This window comes from Malaya genurostris, chromosome 2 (assembly GCF_030247185.1).
Source record: "Malaya genurostris strain Urasoe2022 chromosome 2, Malgen_1.1, whole genome shotgun sequence".
Taxonomy (NCBI): domain Eukaryota; kingdom Metazoa; phylum Arthropoda; class Insecta; order Diptera; family Culicidae; genus Malaya; species Malaya genurostris.
In genome coordinates, this window is record NC_080571.1 from 344342349 (window position 1) to 344367742 (window position 25394).

Genomic DNA, 25394 nt, shown 5'->3' on the forward strand with positions numbered 1-25394 from the left:
GGCGGTTTCCACGATGCAGCGCAGTTGGGTGCCAGAAATTCTAATTTTATCCAAAGTCACTGTTGTTTATCTACCTTCAAAGTATATAGGCGCTTCGATTATTGTAGCAGAAGGCTATCGAAAACTACAAGTCGATGTTGTGTCGTTGTTTTCTACCAGAAATGAACTAAAACATAAACTGAATTTCAGCATATCACTTAAACAAATTTTAGTTCACCAGAACTTTTCAAATTCTAGAGTACGATTATCATTATTAGTATCTAGAAACAGTAGGCAATGACAAACGAATGACTATTATACTAGATCTGTTCGCAGTTCTTAAAAAAGCTACAAGATTGCATCATCATTGACCACAAGAGTCATTTTCACCCAATAATAGTTTATTTCAGCATAACCTATACACACACGAAGCATTTCACGAGGAATATTTTCTTAAAGTGAAAATCTTAAAAGAATAATTTAATAAAAAAAATGCGTAAATGACAGATTAAAAAAAAAGATTTTTTCTGCATTTTCTTACGGTTCCTTCGTGTATCATATCTAAATTTTAAACAGCCTTGCGTTTTTCACATAATAATGTCATTTAGATACACAAAACGCAAATTTCATTCAATAAAAATAAAATCATTGCTCAATTAGCTTCATCGAACTTACCCGCTGTTGGTGACACCGGCATTTTTGGACACGGTTTCCAGAAAGATGACGTCGTTCAAGTCCGGGGACTTCACCAGTTTGGTTGGCTTCTCCACCAGTATGTTTTCTTTCCGGGAAATGGCATGCCGAGACCGTTTGCCTAGATCGTGATTTCTTCGTGCTTTCCTTGCTCGCACTTCACCCACCCTGGCCCTAGGAGCATTTCCGTTCACTATCTTCTCAATTTCACTTAAAAGCTGAGTGCTTTGTTTCGATTCACTGTCACCGTGCATCACTTCGATATCGGCAGGATTGTGTGACTTTTCACTGGTTTTACTGGATTCTTTGGCCGGGAGGTTGCTTTTTTGCCGAACAAACGTTGAGTCATCTTGCGGCTTCCGATGATCGGATTGTTGCTGCAACGGCGTTGAGGCTTCTGAAGCTACCAGAATAAACAGCAAACTACTGGAAAGAAAATTATTCATTGTTATTTTGTTGGTACCAGCTTGCTATGTTACAATTTTGACAAAAGCATTCTTTATTGACTCAACATGTCTGAACAAGAGAATGGGAATGGGAAAGTCCAGATGCAATGACACATAAAGAAAATTATCTCTATAACCGGACTTAATTTTTTAATTCTTACCTGCACATTAGAAATACCATCATCAAAGCGCAATACGTGCAGCTTAATTTTGATCTCATTCTCGGCGATTTATAATCGTTGTTCATACTTAATACCCAAAAGCTCGACCATACATTGGCAAAGGTGGGAAACTTGCTTTGGCATCGGTTTGAAAAGCTTGAAAACTCTCCCCGTTCATTTCACACAGCTTATACTTTCGACCAGCCGGTTGGCTCGAAAAGACCACGTACACAAATGAAAATAAATTAACTTAGCCTGTTCTTCGTCCAGACAAATGCACTCGCTTCAACTGAACACTTTTTCGCAGCGACGCTATTTACTTATTAAACTAATTTTCATGATTCTGTCGTACCACAAGTGAAGCATAGAATCAATGAAACAATGAATTTTCAAACTTTTGACGTTTCAGCAAAAACGAAGGTCTGACGTGGGCGACAGTTTCATAGGGGGGTCATCGTTCCCGGGAATGATGATAATTACATTCACTTTAAAAATAAAAAGCAGTGTCTCTACAGGGTCCTGCACTCGAAGTGTAACCAATTAAAAAGGCCATAAATTCAGTTTGGAAAATTACTTTTACTTAATTCAAAGTACAAAATGTGTAAAAATAATACAAAATTCAGAATCAATTCACTTTTGCTCGATATGACCACCTTTTGCCTTGACTTGATGACTTGAGAGAGCGAAGGAGTTGCTTCGTTTGGCCGAATGTGACTTGCAGGTATTTTGGCCCACTCGCGGACAATAACTTTTTTCAGCGCCTCGAGACTGGTGTATCTTTTAGTTCGGACTTTACTCTCCAAAATGGCCCGTAGAGAATAATCCATTGGATCCGCATCTGGTGAATTCGAGAGCCATTGTGTGTACGTGATGAAGTTCGGAACGTTGTTTTTCAGCCATTCTTGGTTCACTCGAGCTTTGTGAGACGGTGCCGAGTCCTGGTGAAACGTCCATGGTCTGCCACCAAAATGTTTGTCTGCCACCGAAATGTTTGTCTGCCCACGGCTTCAAAGCAACCTCCAGAATACTTTCCCGATAATATGTCGCATTTACCTTGACGCCAGGCTCGATGAAAACGATTGGAGCGCCCATCTGCGGTTACAGCGGCCCAAACCATTATCTGTTGCGGGTGCTGCCTTCTGGTGGCCAATCGATGACTCAAATTCTCGTATGAACGGTCGGTCAAGTAAACCCTATCGTTTTGAGAGTTTACGAATTGCTCAATTGGAAAAATTTTCTCGTCAGAAAATACAATGTTCGGAAATTGACCGCTTTCGGCCAAACGAAGCAACTCCTTCGCTCTCTCAAGTCATCAAAAGTCACGTCAAAAGGTAGTCATATCGAGCAAAAGTGAATTGATTCTGAATTTTGTATTACTTTTACACATTTTGTATTATGAATTAAGTGAAAGTAATTTTCCAAACTGAATTTATGGCCTTTTTAATTGGTTACACTTCGAGTGCCGGACCCTGTACTCGTATGAAAATGATTCTTTCTTTATTTGACAGGATTTTTAATAAAAATAGAAATATCCAATTGAAAAATCATCGCAGAAATGGAAAATGTTTTTGCTCTAGGACGGCATTGTCGATTTTGCCGAGGGGGGCGACACTAAAAATTTGCACTTCGCTTCGATTAGGATTACTCACTTTTCCACGCTGCATACGATCATGCACACTTTCCTTCTCTTTGCTACACATAGTAACGGTTGAATATGGATCGATCGTCTTTTCTTGGGTTTTTGCTGGTTAAAAACATAACCATGGAGATATGATGTATCGTATAAGCAATGAAACCTGAAATGTCACTTGAAAGAAAATATAAATTCGAGTATTTAATTATTCAAGGAACAATGGTATTAAATTTAAAATAAAATAATGATATTTTTAAACCATTAGTTTTCAGGAACATTTTTGGTAAAGATTGGAGAAAGAAGTAGACGAGATTCCGGGTAACATAAAAACAATACTGGAATAAGTTGGATTTGTGAACGGCGCTCTAGCCAACATAGAGAAAGGCAAAACACTTGAATTGGTCAATCATTATTCAACGGAAATCTATTTGTGAAAAAAGTGACTTTCATACATGGAATTCATTCATGAATCAAGTGGAGGTTTTAATGAATTTCATGTGTTTTACATGTTATGTTAGTGATTAAATGCTCTACACTTGATGCTTGATGACTTTCCATTAGAGTACTGTCGATATGAGAAATTAAAATGAATTATTCTTTTCTCAATGTCATATTTCATACGCAGATGCCGATACTTGTGATTGAATCTTCCACAATTATTTCCTAATATTCAGCGCTCACATTTTACGAACAAATCATAGGCGAGAAACTTTTTTACCAGCATAACGCCCTCAGTCGAGCTCGCAGCAAAACTTATACATACAATGAAATATGACAAATTCATCATACCGATTGAACACGGTTTCGCCTCAGTCGTATACTGCTCAAGCCGTCATTAGACCATTATTTGGTATTTGAACTGCAGTTCAACTGCATTTTTTTAATTTTATTCCATATCAATCACAAAGGTTGCAAAGCGATATTTGGTAAAAATCAGACGGTCTTTATAATTACGGTTGACATTATAAGTTCAACCGAGCTAAAGCCATATTTTTGGTTCTCAATCAAGTTATGAATACACTCTCCTAAATCCATGTTACCCGATCACCAAATATATAAATTAATAATTGATTGTAATGAATTGGATCATGCCATTCCATACATGCCACATAATTCAAATCTATGGTTGTTTTATGGCTCTTTCTTCGGGAAACTCTGGTTGTAACAACGACTCTAGAGAATATTGTTCGAAACTTACTGAATATTAGGTTTTTTATCGTGACGACACAAATGAATAAGTATTCATCCTTGACAGTTCAGCGGTACTGTTTACAAACAAGCTTAAACAAAAATCGAAGAGCACATCTAAAACAATCATCTTTACACTTTGCAACTAGTCTTTTATTTAATAAATATCAAAAACGAACCGTATTCAATCGTGAACAAATGTTTTAAAACTTTATTTAGGCGATACGGACCGTAAATGGTCTGATCCAATTTGTCAATAAACAAACAAAAGAAATTTCTGTTTACAAACAGTACTGCTGAACTGTTAAAATGTGTTCATCCGATTGAGGTTAGCAGTGACGGTAAAAAACCTAATTAGATGTGGAAAATCAGAAAGTAGATTCCCGGGAAAACAACAGTTGTTCCCGGCAGCATTTCATATCCGTTTCATATGACTTGAGCGAACCCTAAAATATAATTGACAGCTGGGGTAAACTGTGGCAATCCAGAAGGAAATAATATGGAATATTAAATTCAACAAAATTTATCGTCATTTCAAAACAATCGACAATTTGTGATCTATCTTTTTCGCGCAGCGAATGTGAACAAATTCTACATAAATGGGTCAAGTTAGAAGCCAATTCACCGAGGAGGAACTCCAAGACTACGAAGATCTGACATATTTCACCAAGAAGGAAATTCTCTAGTAAGTGCACCACTCCCTTCGAATGTATTTAGTATGTAATTAATTTCTGGTTTTTGCTTGATTTACCAGCGCACACAAAAAGTTCAAGAGTCTTGCTCCGGAGAAGGTAGGTCACAACAAAAATGCTCGATTGTCAATGAACAAAATTCTCCAGTATCCGGAGTTGAGAGTAAACCCGTTCGGCGATCGGATTTGCAAAGTGTTTAGCTCCAACAATGGGGAGATTTCTTTTGAAGACTTTCTGGATATGATGTCGGTCTTTTCGGATGCTGCACCCAAATCGGTTAAGGCGGAACATGCGTTCAGGATATTCGGTTTGTCAGAAAAAAGCTTCCTTATGTCGAGATGAATAACTGTAATCATTTCAGATTTTGATGGCGACGACATGATCGGTAAAAGTGATCTCAAACAGGTGATACAGAGATTGACAGGATACAACAATGCTCTTGGTGACGGCGATATCGATCAACTAATAACGGTAAAATGCATTTTGACCAAATTACGTTTGACCCACAAACTACAGAATATCGAACTATTTTAGAACATATTAGAGGAAGCTGACTTGGATGACGATGGAGCACTTTCTTTTGCCGAGTTTGAGCATATCATCGATAAGTCCTCCGATTTTACAAAGTAATAATAATCTATTGTAGTTATCCTTCTTGGAATGACTTATGCGTTTGTTTTTCTTTTTTCGTTACAGCTCCTTCCGTATTCGATTATAAATGTACAACTTAAACGTTTGTTTGTAGTCATATAAATTAAGAATCTCTGTTTTTACTCAATTCGTGGAACTTCTCACTAAAATAAGAGTATACTATTATGTAGACAATTTTTTTTATTACCACGCAAATAACGAGTGTTTCGTAAAATAAATGCATGCGTCGAATAAAAAACGTTCTAAGGTTGTAAATATCCTGGCAGTTTCATTCGCATGAAAATCCATGTCGTAAAGAACGACACCAGAATAAAAATGAATCCCATTGCAATCAACAGAATTTTGTTTAATTTGGGTTTACCCGGGGTGTGTGTTTGATCCATTATTATGAAACCAAGCCCACCAATAGTAAACAGAAAACTACTTGCAAGCCCTTCCATAATGTACTGCCCATTAACGCGATATGGCATGAAGGCAACCTGTGAATGACAAAAAAAAAACAATTATCGAGTTCTTAAGTTAAAATACAGCACTTACAGGTCGTGAATGGCCGTGTTCATCAGTTGTAGAACCGACACTAGGAGGTTCTACGATCACATCATATATGATACCTGAAAAACAAAGATCCTATTTTTTCTAACTTCTTTATATATTGTTATCTCATACCTCCGGTTACCAGAAAGTAAGACAGGAGTACAAACGAAAATACTGTCATTGCCGATGGTTGCTGAAACCATGACGGCCTTTTCAGTTTCAAGTTCGGCACTTCGAATAGCATGAACGGAACATTGTACAATGATTCTATCATGGTTTACGAATTTTATTGATAGTTTATATGTAAGAAATACAGATGAACAAAGCTGAGTCGATTTTCAGAACAGCCGCAAGAGAAATGCTGGCAGCTCGAAATGACAGATGGCAAACTTAAACGTATACACTTGGTGAGCCGGGATGCCAGTTTAAATTAGAAAATTTTCTTGAACCATCATGCGAGAAGCGATAGGTTAACCACATACAAGCTTAGTTCGTTTCGAAAAAAGAATACCAAAATTATCCATTTCTAGCATGATACATAACCAAATCATTCAAATTTGTCTTGTAATAGTCCAAAAAGAAGACGTTGATTATTTATAGAAAGCTCCTTCCAGATCCTGGTTTCACTGTCGGGAGTCATGTCGAAAAACTTCAATGACATGTCTTCCAACATATTCGACAATCGGCGGTTAGTCCGAATTTCATATTTCGACGTCAACATTCCAAAAGGGTCTGAAACAATTGAATGATTCTCTTTGTTTACTTTCTTTTTCGACTATATCTGTTTTATTATACAAACGTTCGTTACATATTTGGTACTGTTGGAAACATGGGGTTATTGTCTTTCATTCTACACGAATACTTTGTAGGTACACGTGAAAATTAAGGAAATATTCACAAAAGAGAAAGTAAACAAAGAGCAACTTTCATTGGTTTATGTTCCCTTATGAAATGTTGACATCGAATTTTACAACTGTACGTACTCGGAACATAAGAATTGTATTTTATATTTTTGTGTATGTTTATACGAAAACAAAATGAAATCTTGATCTCCAATTGGATGTTTATAATTATAACAAAGCGAATTCTTTGTTTACATTCAATTTTCGAAGCTTCATTAATTTATAAACTTCACTTCGTTGCTTTTGCCTAATTTTGTAAAAGTTGTGCCGAATAGACAATAAAATTTTTATCTGACAATTTCAGTAATAACACATTTATCAAATTTAAGTTTACTGAGACATCGCAATTTTATCTTTTGCTGATATGATTACCGAATACTCGGCGTGCAAATCTCGGTAATTATTTTGCCGAGATTTAGCAAAAAAAGTGTGTATATCTAATAAGTATGAATGTTAAAGCCGGGGTGAAATAAACAATAATAATACGTATGGAGGAAAATATCCCGAACTTTGTCGAACGGTCCAATTATCGGACCGATTAATCACAATATCGACCCGATAGTAGATCAGCGTCGTCGGATACTTTTGCATCATATGCGTCATTCACGTCAGCCGCAAAATCAACGCATTCCTGTTTTTTTTTTGTTTTTCAAAATAGTGCTCTAACAAAATACAATGTAAACGTCAAACATAGTCAAAATGCAACTGTACGTCGGACGATTGATCCGACTGACTAATCACTAAGTTAGCACCTATGAACCAACTCGTACCACAATATTATTGACATTTATAATACTTTTTCCTGTGTTGTTTGAATACCATTGTTCATTATTTAGTAAAAAAATGAATAAACATTAAACATCGTTGTTTCAAACAAAATATTTGAGAAAAATTGACATGAATACTAAATGAAAAACTACAAGGATCAGCCCCATGGGGTTGTTCGAGCATTGATGTATGTCAAGGCAACCAAAATTGCTAATGATCGACATTTTCAATTAATCGTTACACTTTTGAATCCGCAAATGCACGAGAGTCTGCTTAGGTTGATCTTTATTAGGAACGAACAAGCGAACCCAGAAAATAGACTATTTGTTTGGTAGCCAACGAAATTACATCAATAGCCCAAATGTATTCAATTATATATTTGTACATGCTTGCGAAACGGATATCGATATTTAAGCTTCTCTTCGCCAAGCTTGTGTTCAAGTTTTGTATGCAAGCAGTTATTTTTATAGCTTTAAGTTTCTCTACCATTACTACCATTCTGCGATTTCGATTGAAGCGATATACTTTTTCTCATTATCAATCGAGTTCATCTTATATAAATTAAAAAATCAATCTTATGCACTCAAATTTTACCTAGGAGTAGTCAATTTCTCAGGCGAAACGACATAACATGAATTTCCATCCGATCTTGCATGACACAAGATCAGAGCATACCAATTAAAGCTTCAAATCGTTTTATGGCACTTTTTGTCTTGCTGTCTAGCAACAACCTACCTCTAGCATGCTACACGTAGGACTGAAGCGTTAGCTATAATTTTGCTTATATTTATAGCTTTGCGTGCTGCCAACAGTTTCGCTTTTGCATCGATTGACCAATCAGAGCGATGCTTTCCCTTTGATATATCGCTTACTCCTTCAAAATCGTCGACTAAGGCAGGGAAATCCGGTATGCCGGAGTTTTTTTGCAGACAAAATAGGACACTGCTAGCTATTAATCAACATTTCAATGATATAAAAATAAAAATACATGGCTATGAACATTCAAATCATTACGTAGAAATATTTCCAATCAAATGGTATTTAATAATTGATATAAAATTGACTGAGCTGTAATTGTTCAAAACATGACCACATTTCTACGTGTATTTTTCTTGAGTTTCTAATTTGCACCCCTATATAGAAAACAAAAATGTGTTCCACATTAAAATAAAACTTCTTGCAGTTCTGTGCGTTTTCATTATCGAATTTTCTAATCGAATCAGGAATGCAAGAATACATCGTTTTTCATTGCCGTTTCTATATCCGGTTTTTGAAACCAGCAATCATCAATCATAGTTGTTTTCAATAGAAATTTTGTGGTTTCAATTATGCTAAGTTAGACGTCTAACATAAGGATATCAAAATCATTCAATTTTGAGTGGTGTGTCACTCAATTTTGAGTCAGGTTCAATGAGGGTGTGATTGATAATACTCCTTGAGAAATCATTTTGTTATCATATCTAGCAACTCTGCATCCAATTCATATATGCTGTCAGTTAATTCGCCCCATCAGCTCTTGGTTTGACAGATCAATTTCACGAGTTTCTGGTAACTTGTGCAACCGTGGGAAGTAGGGTGTGTGAAGGTTACCAAACATAACATTTCTGTATGCGTAACCGTCTAATGAATACGAAAATGTGTGTGTGCATGAGGGCAAAGTGAGCCAGTCAGTCAACCTCAGCAGTGAAGCAGCTCGTGTTTTTCGAAGGTTTTATTCCTGTTTGTCGTGACAAGGTGTCATATTTTCGCTATCGACTGTCACAAAACCGTTCGAAATGGTTAAAAATCACTGCACGGTTACTCGCAGATTGTGATTACGGTGAATTTTGATTAATTGGCATCTAGGTAAGCGTGAATTTCTGGTTCAAAAGGTCCTTTCAACTCGCCAAGGGTGCTCATGGTATTCTTTTCTTCGCCAAGTTGTGCGTGTAACGAGTGTCAGCCATCATAGCTAGCTTACGACGCACTCATACTACTGTTTCACGGTGAACTGGGTACGATATTGACAATACCGTTCGTTCGTAGTACTGACAATGTTAGATGCTTCGCACTACTTTCTCCACTGCTCAAAGTTTAGCGGAAAGGAGACGGACTATGTCAATTCTGAATTGAGAATACGGTCGGACACTAACACTATGTAGCCGTTCTCAATCTATTACAGCACCTGACGATTTGTGTTTTGTGGGATAGAAGGAAACTGCTTTCAGATGTGGCGTAAACAGACGAAACGCATACTGTTCGAATGTACCTTTTGTGATACTTCATCACGGTGGGCATTCGAAATAGTTTCTAACATATATAGCTAAATATCCTTTAAATTTATTTGATATAAAATGAATTATTTCTAAATTTCAACTTTAGAATTCAATAAAATTTCATTTAATTTCTACTTAAAATGTTGGAAGTCCTATTTTTCATCCAACTAAAAGGTTTTCAGCTTGGAAATTTCATTTTTTGGTTAACTAATTTCCAAAAAAAATCACTTTCAAAACAAGTTTTATTCGGATTTTCAAAAACCTTCTTGAGTGAGTTTTTCTGACGTACCTAATATCTCATGAACTAGAAGGTGTCATTCGAGACAGTTTGCAATCTGTATTTCTACCAGACAAATTGAACAATTTAAAGACCTATTTTTTTTTATAGATATTGTATTTTGCTAGATACATGAAGTTGAAGCGGGAAAGTTCTCTGTTCTACTTTTGTCATTGGAATTTGTCGATTCAATTTGTGAGTCAAGCGATACCAAATCACGTAGCCTACTTGGGTTCTTGCATACTGTGTTTTGTGACTAGATTCCTTCTCAAAACATTAAATTTTTATTATAGATGATTCGCTGTGATGACATTTGCTATTTGTTTTCTTAAAATTGAATTGCCTGATGAATAAGATTAACATTCTCCTTTGTATAATACAAGAAAAACTAACATCCATGTTATCTCTTATCGTATTTTCCCACTACAGGAACTTCTGCATCATTGTGACAGCACTGAAATCGAATGGTAGTAGTGCGTCCGGATTGGTAGCGAGAGTTTTGCGATTGTGTGTGGCATCATCGTTATTAGTTTTCGCTGTCGTCGTCGTCGTCGTCCCGTCGGTTGTTCGATACGTGCACTGCAAAAGAAGACGGTCTACAACCGCACAAGGGATATAGATCGACATCGAGACGATTTTCAGCAGTGCAAACTTTGAAATTGAAATTGCCTTCGAAGCAGCAAAATAATTCACCATTGGAGAGCGGTGGCAAGCGAAATTTATGCAGCAGATCGACAACCATTGAATGAATGCAAGAGAGTCTCGACTCAACGAAGGCTAACTAAAACTGAGGTTTGCTTTTGTCTTCGTTGGGCAAGTTGATTTGATGAAGGGCGAAAGCAGCTGGAGTTGATAAAAAAGAGGAAATTCTAAACTATCGAAGTATTTCCCCGCCGTCAAGGAGACGTCAAAGAAACAAGAAAGCATTTCTTCCTGTGTGTTGCGGACGAAGTGATTCGATAAATTAGTCCTGCGAACGAGGTAAGTGTTTGTGTGTGCCCTACTGACGGAATCATTAATGGCAGAATCTATTACTCTGTACCTAAAATCATTAGAACAAATGAAGTGGTGTTGTTACTGAAACTAATGAAGTGTAATGTTGTGATTGTCGACTTTTGGGCTCCTTTGATATGCTCTCCATTTTGTTGCTTCCTTTGTTTTGAAGCTAATTCGGTTATGTATGTCAATGATCATTTTCATCTGCTACGCCACCATTGAGTCTGAGTTTATTTTCGGAGTTTACAACGGATCAATTATGTTGATTACATATATTGTGTTCTTCAAATTGATAAAGGCAATCACTGTTTCGGGTGATCTCTGCTTTCATTTTGTTACCAAGTCAACTTGCCGAATTACATGAAATGCGATGTAATTATTACTCGTTACTTAAATTAGCTTCTTCCGATACGGTTCGTTTTGAATTTCCTGCGCATTAAGTAGTAGTTCAATTGATATATAGTAAGCACTCCTTTACGAGCTTCACTTTGAGAAAAAAGGCGGGTGGGTAGTGTCAAAGACATAACTGGATTGACGTGAATACGAATAATATTGGCTCGCTGGAAATGAAACTGTTCTTTTATAATGCAATGATGAACGACAAATACAGGTTAAATTTCTGAGATATTGTTCCATATAACCGAAGCAAAGATACCCGATTTTATCAGAATTCGGTGATTGAAATTCTAGAAACCGGCAAAATAACTTGGTGACTCTACTAATGAGATGACTATTAGTACAATAGCTCTATAATAATAAGTCCAATTTCAAATATGATAACACAAAACGAAAGTATAGGAAATAATAGAAATAAATCTTTATAATAACGCATGCGCCATTCTAAACAACATTTAAACTAAAGTTGTTTTACAAATCAAAGGATATGTTCTGCGTAGAATATTATTCTTTGTATCTGTAGGCAAAGTCTCAAGAAGATAACATCGAGGAAATTTTTAATTATTAAAAATTTCTAGGGTCTCCATGTTTTTCAGTTGGCTAATCATTGTCCTAATTTCATCAGAATTTCTTTCAGTAATGTCATATTATGCTCATATTTGTGTGAGATATTGATTTCATCAGGGCGCACAAAATTTGTAAGAGTTGTCGACTCTTATATCATCCATTGTTCGCAGGAAGTGTTTGATGTTTGTTTCCGCCGTTTACCCGGGCTTGCTTGAATTTCTTCATGTTGACATTCAGAGCACTGGCAGAAATCACATTGTGTCAACACTTGTTGGGGCCATCACAATGCTATGCTAAACACTCGGATTTCTCAGCTGTGCCAGTTCTGAATTGACTGTTTATTGATGACTACAGAACCCAGGACGGTGACGTGTGAACCCAGTTGCGCGAACAACTGGATGCACCGGGGCACTTTGAGGTAGAAGCCCACGGAACGTGATTGAGCTGGGAAGCCCTACCGAGCAAACGACGGCAGGATTATAGCCCGATTCATCCAAATCTTCAGAGCCAATCCTTATCCCGAAGTTACGGATCTAATTTGCCGACTTCCCTTACCTACATTCATCTATCGACTAGAGACTTTAAATCTTGGAGACCTGCTGCGGATTCGGTACAAGCTGTTGAGAGTTTGCGTGCCCCAGTCTTCGATTTTCAAGGTCCAAGAAGAGAATATCGACTCAGCAATTTAATACCATGCTCTATCAGCCTGTCATATCTCTTTATGAAAGACTTCCATGACTAGCTGATGACTGTTAAACAGAAAAGAAAACTCTTCCGAAATCTCTTGTTGGCTTCTAGAAGAAAAGGATTCATGTTGCCATGATTACAAAGGCGCTATCGTTTCCAGTATGCACGCCAATGCAAACGTATACTCAACAGGCTCCGGAATTGTAACCGGATTCCCTTTCGCTCGTTTAATATATACTAGTGGATGTTGCATCAACACAGGTTACATGTTGTTTTAGAGTTGAAACTGGTTTTTGAGGACTTGCAGGACTTTCGCGGATTTAGCGCGGTTTTTGATGCAATGGCGCGTATTTCGCGCGAATTTCAAGACACATCATTTCACATTTGTGTATCGTTTGTTCGAAAAAAATGTTCTTTGCAAATTTTTGAAGCTTGTGAGTTTTATGAAACCCCAAAAAATTAAGGATGGGCGAACGTTTCAGCAATTCGGTAGTAACATGTGATTAGGGCATATCGCACGATAGGCCCTTGCGAATATTACAAAATATAATGCTCATTGCACGGCTCTACAACCTTCATTAACACAATAATCGATATAATCTCGTAGATAGAAGCCCAATCGACGAAATTGTTCAAAATATGCTTGAATTTCATGTTTAAAACTTGAGTAATGAGCATTATTTTTCGTAACTTTCAAAAGGGCATATCGCACGATATGCCCTAATCACATGTTAGTACCGAATTGGTGAATTTTCTCCTTGATAAAACCAAAATTTACGAGAAGGCGTTTCTAGCAAATGTTTTTTCAGTGGACAAAATTTCGTTTTTATGCTCTCCGATCTCGAGTGGTACAAATTTCTATTTCAGCAGAACAGTTACCAGGAACATTTCGATATATGTGATTGCGTTTCCCCATTCTAATGCGAAAATCGAAAGAAGATTTTCGCACTCAAAGATATTGATGTCTGATGGAAGATAACGTCTCAGTTAAAACACATTCAATAATGCAAATAACGTAATAAATGGAATGTTATTCTTCGATAATATGGTCACAAATTTTGTGTCACAAGTTAAAACGTTCATCTAGTGCCGGATGCGACGGGATTCTGTCCATGGTGATAAGAAATTGTTCTAATCATTTGTTAGTTCCACTATCCAACATTTTAAATTGTTCTTTGAGTTCTGAATTTTTTCCTGAAATATGTAAGAAATCCTATGTGAACAAGGGTATAGTATCCAACTACCGTAAAATTGCTGCTTTGTGCGCTGTATCGAAACTGTTTGAAATTATAGTCCTGGATTTCATAACATATAGTTGTTCTGACTACATATCGGAGACTCAGCTTGGATTCATGCCAAAGCGTTCAACTTCCCAAAATTAAGTAACCTACATTTCCTTCATCATACCTTCTTTACAAACACGACTACAAGTGATTCTATATACCCCGATTTCGCTGCTACATTCGACAAAATCAATAATCACATAACGATCTCCAAGTTAGGTAGACAATCTCACCATTTGATGTTACCTCTGGAGTTCCTCAAGGAAGTCACCTTTGACCGTTTAGAATTTTATTGTATCTCTACGATCCAAATCTTTTGATCAAGTGTATGAAACTATCGTTTGCCGATGACTTTCAAATATTTCATATAATCAAATCTGCAGCTTACTTAGAGTTCCTACAAGAACAGTTAGATAATTTAACTAATTGGTGCAACGGATCAGGGTCATATCGCCTAAAGCCATTTCGCCGAAAGCCGTTTCGCTGAAAGCCATTTCGCCGTAACATGCATGAGATATGACCCTTTCGGCGGAATTACCCTTTCGGCGAAATGATCTATTCAGCGAAACGTTTTTCGGCGAAATGGCATTCGGCGAAACGACTTTCGGCGAAATGGCTTTCGGCGATATGACCCGCTCCCGGTGCAACATTAACAAAATGGTTTTAAATGCCACTAAATGCTCCGTCTTCTCTTTTAGTCGCAAAAAGTCTGTATTTAAGTTAGACTATAATATTTCACAAACTGTTTTTGATCGCGCATCGTCTGTTAAGGACTTGGGTGGTCTTCTGGATTCCAATTTCAATGTTAAAAAGCACATAGGGTTTACTATCTCTAAAGCCTCTGAGCTATTAGGATTATTTTCCCGCATTACTAAAAAATTCTCTGATGTACGTTGCTTGCAAGATCTGTATTGCGCTTTAGTTCGTTCAACTCTCGAAAGTGCTGTTGTTGTCTGGTCATCTTATTACCAAAACGATATCCAACGCATTGAAGCAACTCAACGCGAATTTTGTCCGATTCGCTTTCCGACATCTTCCATAGAGATATCCTTTAAATTTTGTGACGAATCTACTTCGATGTCGAAATCTTCGAACCTATTTTTTCTTCGGATCCCCTATGTTAGAACTAATTATGAATATAACAAGTCCATCAATTTCAATTTCAATTCAAGTTTCAATTCTTTCGCCTTTTATTTATCACATAATGTTCCTCATGTTCTGATGTTACTATAAAAGCACTAGATTTAAGGAAATGTATCATTTGGCTGATTGTGATCTCTTGATGCAAAAGATGAGGTGGTTTTATGCCTGCTGGAGACCAAGTTTGACAGAACCTAACTCCAGTGAGCTTTTTCCTGCTCCAAATAAAAGAATAAAAGATGAGGAGAAAAAGAAAGACATTCATACTAAAATACGACAACAGAAGAATGCGCTGTCTCAGAAAACGAAAGCTAATCAGAAGGCGATAAATAATTAAAACTAAAATTGAAAAGAGTGAATCAGATCATTCTGATGTGGTCTATCTTAAAATTCTTCTTGCCGAGAAGAAAAAGCTTGCTTCGCTCGAATATCGGGCGTTTTAGTTTTCAACTTTGTGGGGATTTTGCGCGTTTTAGTTTTCGACTTCGCGCGGATTTCGCCCGTTTATTTTTAAAATTTTTCGTATCAACTCACTTGTGAAAACTCTAGAAACCGTTTAGAATCTGGTTTTCTTTGTTCTATGTATAATTTTCTTTTGAAGGTAGTAAGATCACAAGAATGTTGATATTGATATTCAATCATTTGATGATTTAAATAATCTTTTGTTGTATCGCATTGTTTTCGGTATGAGATTTATATCCTAGATCAGTTCTAAGGTGGTGGAATATAGAACTACTTAAATTAATTATTGCTTTATTTTAAATTCTAAATGTTGTTAGTAGATGATCTGCATCAAAATTTGAATAATCAGTTCATCATAAATGTTACATTGATCTGCTAGAATCAGATCAATCGTAAAAAAATTTCTCTTAGAAGATAAACTAGTTGGGCTATTTGGAAATAAAACTGGCTATGAAGAACTTGTATTTTCTGATAATTTTTCTGGTCAGATTCCACGAGAGATGCTTAACATTTACAACCCTATTGCGAAAAACAAGTAGATCGATATCTTGTGCGTTTTTGCAAATTTCATTTGATTTATTTGATCTTCAACGAATTGAAACTGTAAACATGTCGCATTTTGAAAAAGGAAAGACGTGACGGATGTAATTATCGTTTATTGACTAACAGCTACATTGAAAAAAGGTCTTTTAGAAGAGCCAGTCGTGATAGCAGAACGGTTCTGCTAAATGTTAGGTATATTAGGTATGTACATCTAATGATTTTAAATTCTTGTAACCATCGGTTACGTGCCAAAACCCCTGGATGACTGAAAAAAGGCTTTCTGCCTTTCTCTTATGCACTAGTACAAATGAAAAAGCTTTGGTATTACATTCCTGTAGTGGAATTCGACCTTCTGTTTCAACAGACTTCGCAGCCATTGCATGGCTGGTGCTACGATCCTACTGACACTACGAATCCTTCCAAGTCGGGGCTCGAACATACGACTACTGGTTTGTAAGACCAGTGCCCTATGCATTGAACCTCCAACCCGGAACGAGTAATAATGAATATTTCCTGTTTATATATCGAAATCACCGAAGAATACTTGAATTCTTAACTAGCGAACCTATTAGAATGTTGCTTTTGTTTATATGGAATATTTGTTCAAAGCTTGAAATAGGTTTTTTTTTAAATATTTCCTTAAAAAGCCTAGAAACCGGGAAAGTTGAAATCGGCAATGGATTTGTTAAATTGAAAGCAAGCCTTCCGGCCTTATACGAAATTCCTGAATTAAGTACGGATTCAGTTTTCGGAACTAAAGGGTATTTTGCAATTCATGCAACATATAATATGCATTGTGATTGAGTTTTTATTATTGCTATTATCATTATAAAAGGAGATTTTTTAAGAGGTATAAAATCTTGTTTTCAAAATGAAAAAAGCTCAAAGAATTTGAGAAATTTATGAAATTTGTATTGGAATCGATAGGACGATTAAATGTTTAAATATAATTTCTTGCAAATGTTGGCCGCCGCTCCGCTTTAGATAGCCCATGCGCATGGTCCAATTTTGGCGCAATCTTTCCAACATATCTGTCGATATTTCACGAATATATGCTCTAATATTGGCTTCCAGTGCGTCAATCGTTGCTGGTTTATGCTTGTAGGCATCCTTATGACATGCCCAGCCCAACGTAGACGTCCGATTTTAGCTGTCCGTACGATGGGTGGTTCTCCTAGCAGCTGTTGCAATTCCCGATTCATACGCCGTCTCTACGTTCCGTCTTCCATCTGCACTCCGCCATAGATAGTCCTCAGTACCTTTCTTTCGAAAACACTGAGGGCGCGTTGGTCCTCTGCCAACATAGTCCAGGTCTCGTGGCCATAGAGAACAACCGGTCTAATGAGCGTTTTGTAGATGGTCAATTTCGTGGCGTACTTTTCTCGATCGAAGGGTTTTTTTCGCATGATTCCCTGCCAAAATACGTCTCTGTATTTCTCTGCTGGTGTCATTGTCGGCGGTCACCAGTGAGCCCAAATACACAAACTCGTCAACCACCTCGATATCGTCACCGTCTATCAATTTTCGTGGGAGGCGTAGTGTTTCTTCTCTAGAGCCTCTTCCTCTCATGTATTTTGTTTTCGACGCATTTATGGCCAGTCCGATACGCCTAGCTTCAGCTTTCAGTCCGATGTAGGTTTCCGTCATCTTCTCAAGGTTACGTGTTACAATATCAATATCGTCAGCGAAGCCAAAAAGTTGTACGGACTTTCGGAAGATCGTGCCACTCGTGTCGATCCTCGCTCTTCGAATCACACCTTCCAAGGCAATATTGAACAAAACACAAGAGAGTCCATCACCTTGCCGTAGCCCTCTCCGAGATTCGAAGGGATTCGAGAGCGTCCCAGATACTCGGACGTAGCACATCACTCTATCCATCGTTGCTTTGACCAATCGCGTCAGTTCATCCGGGAAACCGTATTCGTGTATGATCTGCCATAGCTGTTCTCGATCGATTGTGTCGTATGCCGCTTTGAAGTCAATGAATAGGTGATGCGTGGGTACGTTGTATTCACGACACTTCTGGAGTACTTGTCTTATCGCGAATATGTGATCCGTAGAAGCGCGGGCTCCAGTAAATCCCGCTTGGTACGGCCCTACGAACTCCTTAGCTATTGGTGATAGACGACGGCAAAGGATTTGGGAGAGTACCTTGTAGGTGGCGTTGAGCAATGTGATTGCGCGGTAATTGCAACAATCTAGCTTATCGCCCTTTTTGTAGACGGGACATACCACTCCATCCATCCATTCCTGCGGTAGAATCTCCACCTCCCAAATCCTAGAAATCATCCAGTGCAGTGCTTTAGCCAGTGCCTCTCCTCCATGTTTGAGCAGCTCGCCTGGTAACTGGTCATTGCCCGCGGCTTTGTTGTTTCTCAGTTTGCCGATCTCCTCACTTATCTCCGACAGATCAGGGGCTGGGAATCTATCGTCGGCTGAGCGTGCACCCAGATTGATTCCTGTACCGTTCTCTGTATCTTGTGCTTCGCCATTCAGATGCTCGTCATAGTACTGCTTCCACCTGTCGATCACCTCACGTTCGTTCGTGAGAAGGTTACCACTAGTATCTCAGCACATTGTAATCTGTGGCGTGAAGCCTCTACGTGAGCGGTTCAACTTCTCATAGAATTTCCGTGTATCATTTGCTCGGTACAGTAGTTCCATCACTTCGCGATCTTGGTCTTCTTGGTGGCGCTTTTTCCTCTTGAAAACCGTGTTCTGTCTGTTCCGTGCCTGTCTGTATCGTTCCTCGTTCGCTCTAGTGCGGTGTTGCAGCATCATCCCCCTTGCTGCATTCTTCTTTTCGATCAGCTGCTGACATTCGCCGTCAAACCAGTCATTTCCTCGATTCGATAACCTCGTACCTAGTACGGTTGAAGCAGTGCTATTCACGGCGGATCTTATATTCCTCCAGCCGTCTTCAAGAGTCGCCGCGCCAAGCTGCTCTTCCGTTGGTAGCACTTGTAGACGTGTCCATTCAACCAGAAATAAGCTTCGTCGCTGAACACGATTTTTCGAAAAAAAAATGGATCTTCCTTCAACTTTACCTTACCAACGAACATTCATGATTAAATTAAAGATCAAACAACGATTCATGATTAAACTATAGACCAAACTGATCAAGTTTGACAATGACACAAGACACGATACACGCGTTATCCAGTAAAAATCACCATTTAATTGTATCGGCTGCAAAATTTCCTATAAATCCCAAAGCATGGAAGTCCGACGCTTTCTTTTCAAATAAACTTCAAACTATTGTGACGCATCCGAAAATCTGCTGCACTTCAGCCACGCGCATCCTGTAAAGTGACCGAGCTTCGGTGTCGGTTTTCGTTTCCTTCACCGCGTATATGAAATCGAACGCAATACCCCCTGTGTGCTTTGTTCGTAGAGGCAGTGTTGTGTTTTCTTCTTCCGTACCAGCGCATATACGTAGCGGTGCGCTTTATATGGAGATTTGAAATTTTTGACACTCATAGCCCCTTCATTCTGTAATTCCGGAATCGGAAGTTGGATCCGGATGAAATTTTGGAGTTTTACATGCGATAATGGTACGTTTTATTTGAACCTAAGTTTGTTAGAATCCATCACGGCGTTTCTGAGAAAAGTGAGGAAGTAATTTGATATTGAAAATTTTAACACTTTAATTCCGAAACAGGAACTCGAATCCAAATAAAATTCAGGAAATATGTATAAGACAATTATACATTTCGATATTTGAAAGTTTGTGAAAATCCAATAAGCCATCTCTGAGAAAGGTTGGCGCACTTTTTATCATTTTTGTACACATATCACTATATAATTCCGGAACCGGAAGTCGGATTCGAATAAAATTCAGAAACCTTGTGTGGGACCATTTCATTTGAATCTAAGTTTATGAAAACTGATTTGTCGATAACGTCACTTGTACGATTCTATCTTCGAAATATGAAATCAGTTGCGTATCCAGGAAGGGGCGGCAAATTACCCCGGGCTGCTAATCTGCTCCGGGCGCCAATTTTTTTCGGTACACCACTGCATGAAATGTCAGCCATATGGTCTTCGAAATTGATTCACAGCCCAATTCTAGTCTCTGACTAGAAAATTACTAATATATGGTTAATCCGTTTACAACAAAATTCAACGGTAATGAGTTTTGACGTTTACGTCACATATACCACTCTGGAACCAGGAATCATAGCCATTTGAACTTCGAACTTAAGCAATGGCCCAGTAGAAGCTCTCAAACGAGCCTAAGTTTATTGAAATCAGTTCAGCAAACTTGAAGAAAATTGAGCGCAGACCTTTTTCGATCTCGTCAAGCTAAATCGAATAATCGAAAGTCGGTTTTTCAGCAATTCTATTAACTCTACAGATTTTTTATTATATCTTGTAAGCTAGTGATTTTGAACATAATTTATAATTGATCGCAGACGAACCATTTTAAATTAAAAAAAAAACGAAAAAAAATATTCCGTTCTGAAATCGTCCCCATGTGAATGCAATTTTCCTTTGCAAATCAAAATGCAAGCCGATCATCCATATTCCAATATCCTCAGATGTCAGAGCCATGTGCAATATTAATGATTTGATTGTCGCATTTCTTCCATTCCAGTTTCGTCAGGTTTGGCTTCGCGAGCCTCGCCGGCTGGCTGCGTTTACTCTGGTGGCAACGACGAAGGAGGGGTTCCTGACTGGCGATCGACCGATACCATCGACATCGACAATGGAATTGCGCGTAGGGAACAAATACCGGCTGGGTCGAAAAATCGGTTCCGGTTCGTTTGGCGACATCTATCTGGGTACGAACATTTCTACCGGCGAAGAGGTGGCAATCAAACTCGAATGCATCAAAACCAAACACCCGCAGTTGCACATCGAGAGCAAGTTCTACCGGATTCTCCAGGGTGCCGTGGGCATCCCAACCATCAAATGGTGCGGTTCGGAGGGCGACTACAACGTGATGGTGATGGAACTGCTTGGTCCTTCGCTGGAAGATTTGTTCAACTTTTGCTCAAGACGTTTCACACTGAAGACTGTGCTGCTGCTTGCCGATCAGATGATTTCCCGTATCGATTACATACACTCGAGAGGTTTCATCCATCGGGACATTAAGCCGGATAATTTCCTAATGGGACTGGGGAAGAAGGGAAACCTAGTGTACATAATTGATTTCGGTTTGGCGAAAAAATATAAAGATTCCAAAACGATGCAACACATTCCTTATCGGGAAAATAAGAACTTGACCGGTACGGCACGTTACGCATCGATCAACACACACTTAGGAATCGAACAAAGCCGTCGAGATGATTTGGAATCACTCGGATATGTGCTGATGTATTTCAATTTGGGCACACTACCGTGGCAAGGATTGAAAGCGGCAAACAAACGGCAAAAATACGAAAGGATCTCGGAGAAGAAGCTATCGACGCCTATCGAAGAACTGTGTAAAGGTTTCCCGCCAGAATTCGGCTCGTACCTATCGTACTGTCGCCAGATGGAGTTCACACAACGGCCAGACTATTGCTATCTGCGGAAGGTGTTCCGAACTTTATTTGCCCGGCAAGGATACACGTATGATTACGTGTTCGATTGGAATATGCTGAAATTCGGAGGATCCTCTCGCCACAATAACACAAACGATCGAACCAAAGCCGGCGCTGTAGTTCAGGCGAACGATTCCGCTGCTATCGGTACCAGCATGGTGGCCACCGGGGGAACGGGTGTTGTACCGACTGCTACCGGAACGAATGCATCCTTAGCGAAGAATGATTCTTGCAAACAACTCGCCAACAGACTTGTCCAGATGATGGCCCAAACCCGACCGGGTGCCGAAGGGCAGCAGGTTCCTGTACCGGGAGCACCTCAACAGCAGCAGCCCCAGGCGTCCCACAACAACAACGCCGGAAGTGCAAATCCCGAGCCAATCGCGACCTTCTCTCGGCACGATACACCTGAGCGCCGTTCGTCTATCCGCTTGCGTGGCCAAAATTTAGACTCACGAAATATTGAATAATATTAAATTTTCTTCCTAAGTTTTTATTTACATATATAATTTTAATATTATATACGTAGGAATCAGTCTCTCCCCCTTCCCGGGTAAGGCAAACCGCTTGGTTAAAACTCGTTCCAGAGACAGCTTGAAATGTTTTGGTAACTGCAGAATAAAACAAATGTAGTGTCAATCCTTCTTTAAATTTTTTTTTACTCAACAAAGAAGGATTACTACAGTTATACATAGACTAGCTAGAGTGAAAATTTACACACAAAGCGGAGCCGGGAAAAAAATGATGAAATAGGCAGAGAAACAGTTTATTATATGTTTAAGTGTCGGCCAGGCCAATAAATAAGGTGGTAAGGCAGAAGGAAGAACACTATATGAAAGTTTAGATAATATTGAATTATTAATTATTTCATTAATTAATAATATTGATAAAAGAAATGTAATAATAAGTGAAGCTCGGTGAAAAAGATACAAATTGAAGGCGACAAATTTATGTATTGGTGATGTAGCAGTCCTTCACTCGAACAGTTCACATAATAAACAACCACAAACTACCCACACGATCCTACAACACTATTGTATGTGTTTCTATACATGCAAGTTCAAATACGCGTAGGGGAAATGCAAAACCGGGAGCCAGCACTTGAAGAATAAAAAAGTAAGCGTAGCGTAAGCATATTTAGCGATTAATAAAGCAGCAGCAAACAAAAACAAACAAAAAAAAAACGGCAACACTTAACGACTTAGTCTTAGGCAGTAATGCGTCTACTTCCATTAACTGCAGCATAACGACGTGGGGGAAACACACAGATCAGTCCAGTTTACGCAATTCTGGTTGAAAATTGCTAACAGAAAACAAATGTTTTATATTAAGCCAGTCACAATATAAAAGAAATCCATTCAATACAAACATTTCAGATACATTCGCTTTATTATCGGTGTACATTTGGTTTATTTTGTATTTATAAGCACACCTTCGCCGCTAGCTGTACTGTAAATACACAATTCTATACATTTCATTGTTTTTCGCAAAATGTTACACATGATTTTGTTTGAAATTCGAATTGAAAGGAAACTCCATGACCTTTTTTTTTGTTGCATATTTTGCTGCAGTAAGAGAATCTTTCATAATATCTAGCTTAGAAAAAAAGAACCTCTGGGAGTATGTCTTTATCCGGAGTGTCCGTGAAATAGATAGAGAATGAGAGATTCTGTTCAATCTAGCCCGCTTAGTTTTATCCTCTCTCGGAGCTGCGCGAATGTGATTTTTTTTTGCTTTTTTATCGTAGATTTGTGGTGAACATAAACTCATACACAACCTAAAATACTGAATCGTGCGAACGTTATCATTTGAAGACGGTGAGGGAAAAAATTCAACTACTAAGAATAATAACAAACAATGATTTATTGCTAATCACACATACAACTAAGAGTAAATAAGAAATACCTACCAATCGTGATAGTAGAGAAGTAACGAAACAAAACAAAAAATGCGGAACTGTTTGAAACTACAAAACAAACATGCAAACAAACAAACAAAAAAAACAATCGGATAAATGGGACTGACAGATCCGCTCCCATCGCAAATAAAACCCATGAAAAACCAAACAACTTTTTCGACTGTGTATAAAACTTACAAAATATTGCGAACAAACCGATTTATTGGATATTTTCTTTACTCGGCGGTAAAGAAGAAAAACCTTGCCGACTATATTCTGGGTGTTTGGAATCAACATTAACTCATATTGTCATTTAAATAACTGCAAACACAGTAGCAATTTCATCAACTTTTCGGGATAGGAGTAACGAGTCGATCAGAGACAAGAGAATAATTAAAAAAAAAATCAAATCAAAGCTTCTGCGTCTAACTAATAGCGATGTTTATTGATAAAAGAAACAATACCTATAAACATAGTACATTATATAAAACAGAATGATATAATGAAATAATTCTAGAACAAGCAGAAATGGACATTGTTTAATGGTAACATTAGCAAGCAAAGCAAGCGGAAAGAATTATACATTTTTAGATGGTAAAAGTAATTATTGCCGTACATATAGAAAAATCAACCACAAAAACAATGAAAGAAAATAAAAATGAGAAAATTGTTTGTTTTCTGTTTTATTTTTTCATTTTCAATAATAAATGATTTAACAAAAACAACTGTAAGTCATACAATTTCAATGAGATCACCATCCTGAAGTTGAACTTTGCTGTTTTTTCGTGATACAGTTTACTGCCCATAATTACTATCCTTGGTAAGGTAGGAGATCCCGGCCGAACTCCTCAAAGTTAAAAACAAGTGGGAAGGTCGGCTTACCTTGAAAAAATGCTCGACTGGTGTAATCGTTCCGCTTTGTTGTTAATTTCGGATGTCACTTTTTAAAGAAGTTTTTTTTTCCCAACTTATGGAAAGCGTATTTTATGTAAACAACGACCGTGGCATCATATCTCTTAGTGTAGCTCCTAATTTGCGTGGTTCACGAGCTGTACCAAGTAATCAAACATGCGGACATTTCAAGGCTAAAGAAACACGACAGACTACAATGGGCTGGAACCTGGAAGAGGTCGTCGAATGAAGGGGAGACCTCGAACTCGCTGGATGTGTGCAATCGAGGAAGCTACGTGTGTAGCGATGTAGCGACTGGACAACGGCGGATCAAGATCGAGTATCCTGGAAATCTACAATTCGTTCGGCCATGTTCCGGAGACGGAATGTGCACCATTGAAGCACAGAGAACAGACGTCTAAGCTAGTACACACTTTTTCAAAAATCACCGTTGCGTCCAATTTTGCACTTCATTAATTACAGGTGTATGAACGCTCGAACGCAAGTGCCCATAAGGCATTACTGGGCTGCTCGAAGCGCCTCCAAAGACTGTCTCAGAAAGTATGGACGCAACCAAAAATCGCCGCCATTTCGCAATGGTTCAGAATCTGTAAATTTTTATGGCTGCGTCCTGTTGTTTACACTCTTCTTTAACCACTTGTGCAATTGTTTATTCGTTTTCATTAGTTTGTTTCGAAATGCGTGGACTTTCAGTCGAACAACGTCGAAAAATTGTGTACAAATGGTGCAGAGAACGCGGACTGTCACTGAGAAAGACAGCAAAAATGGAAGGAGTAAGTGAAAAAGCCGTGCGAAATGCAAACA

General features: G+C 38.2%; 4 protein-coding genes across 5 annotated transcripts in view; 2 read left to right on the plus strand and 2 right to left on the minus strand.

The window, feature by feature from the left end:
* LOC131431924 (SUN domain-containing ossification factor) overlaps positions 1-1660 on the minus strand; it is a 65118-nt gene extending 63458 nt beyond the window's left edge. Inside the window, exons 1-2 of one of the 2 annotated variants that reach the window (XM_058597885.1) lie at positions 1280-1660; positions 655-1095 (exon numbers count right to left, since the gene is read on the minus strand). In XM_058597885.1, coding sequence (XP_058453868.1) covers positions 655-1095; positions 1280-1365 — 527 coding nt within the window. In that variant the 5' untranslated portion in view covers positions 1366-1660. Of the gene's footprint in view, positions 1-654; positions 1099-1279 lie in introns of both variants that reach the window. The other variant, XM_058597884.1, reaches the window with a different exon arrangement.
* Positions 1661-4558: 2898 nt separating this feature from the next.
* Positions 4559-5700, plus strand: LOC131431926 (calcium and integrin-binding protein 1-like). The gene is made up of 5 exons (XM_058597887.1): positions 4559-4785; positions 4855-5099; positions 5154-5263; positions 5327-5418; positions 5489-5700. The coding sequence occupies exons 1-5, from the start codon at positions 4700-4702 to the stop codon at positions 5508-5510; spliced, it is 555 nt and encodes a 184-aa protein (XP_058453870.1). The 5' UTR covers positions 4559-4699; the 3' UTR covers positions 5511-5700.
* LOC131431927 (putative oligosaccharyltransferase complex subunit CG9662) lies at positions 5606-6350 on the minus strand. The gene is made up of 3 exons (XM_058597889.1): positions 6110-6350; positions 5981-6054; positions 5606-5922 (listed from the first exon to the last, which is right to left on the minus strand). Exons 1-3 carry the CDS (start codon positions 6249-6251, stop codon positions 5686-5688), a joined length of 453 nt encoding a protein of 150 aa, XP_058453872.1. The 5' UTR covers positions 6252-6350; the 3' UTR covers positions 5606-5685.
* Positions 6351-9305: 2955 nt separating this feature from the next.
* LOC131431928 (casein kinase I) lies at positions 9306-24403 on the plus strand. The gene is made up of 3 exons (XM_058597890.1): positions 9306-9492; positions 10609-11160; positions 20851-24403. The coding sequence occupies exon 3, from the start codon at positions 20962-20964 to the stop codon at positions 22249-22251; it is 1290 nt and encodes a 429-aa protein (XP_058453873.1). The 5' UTR covers positions 9306-9492; positions 10609-11160; positions 20851-20961; the 3' UTR covers positions 22252-24403.
* Positions 24404-25394: the final 991 nt, after the last annotated feature.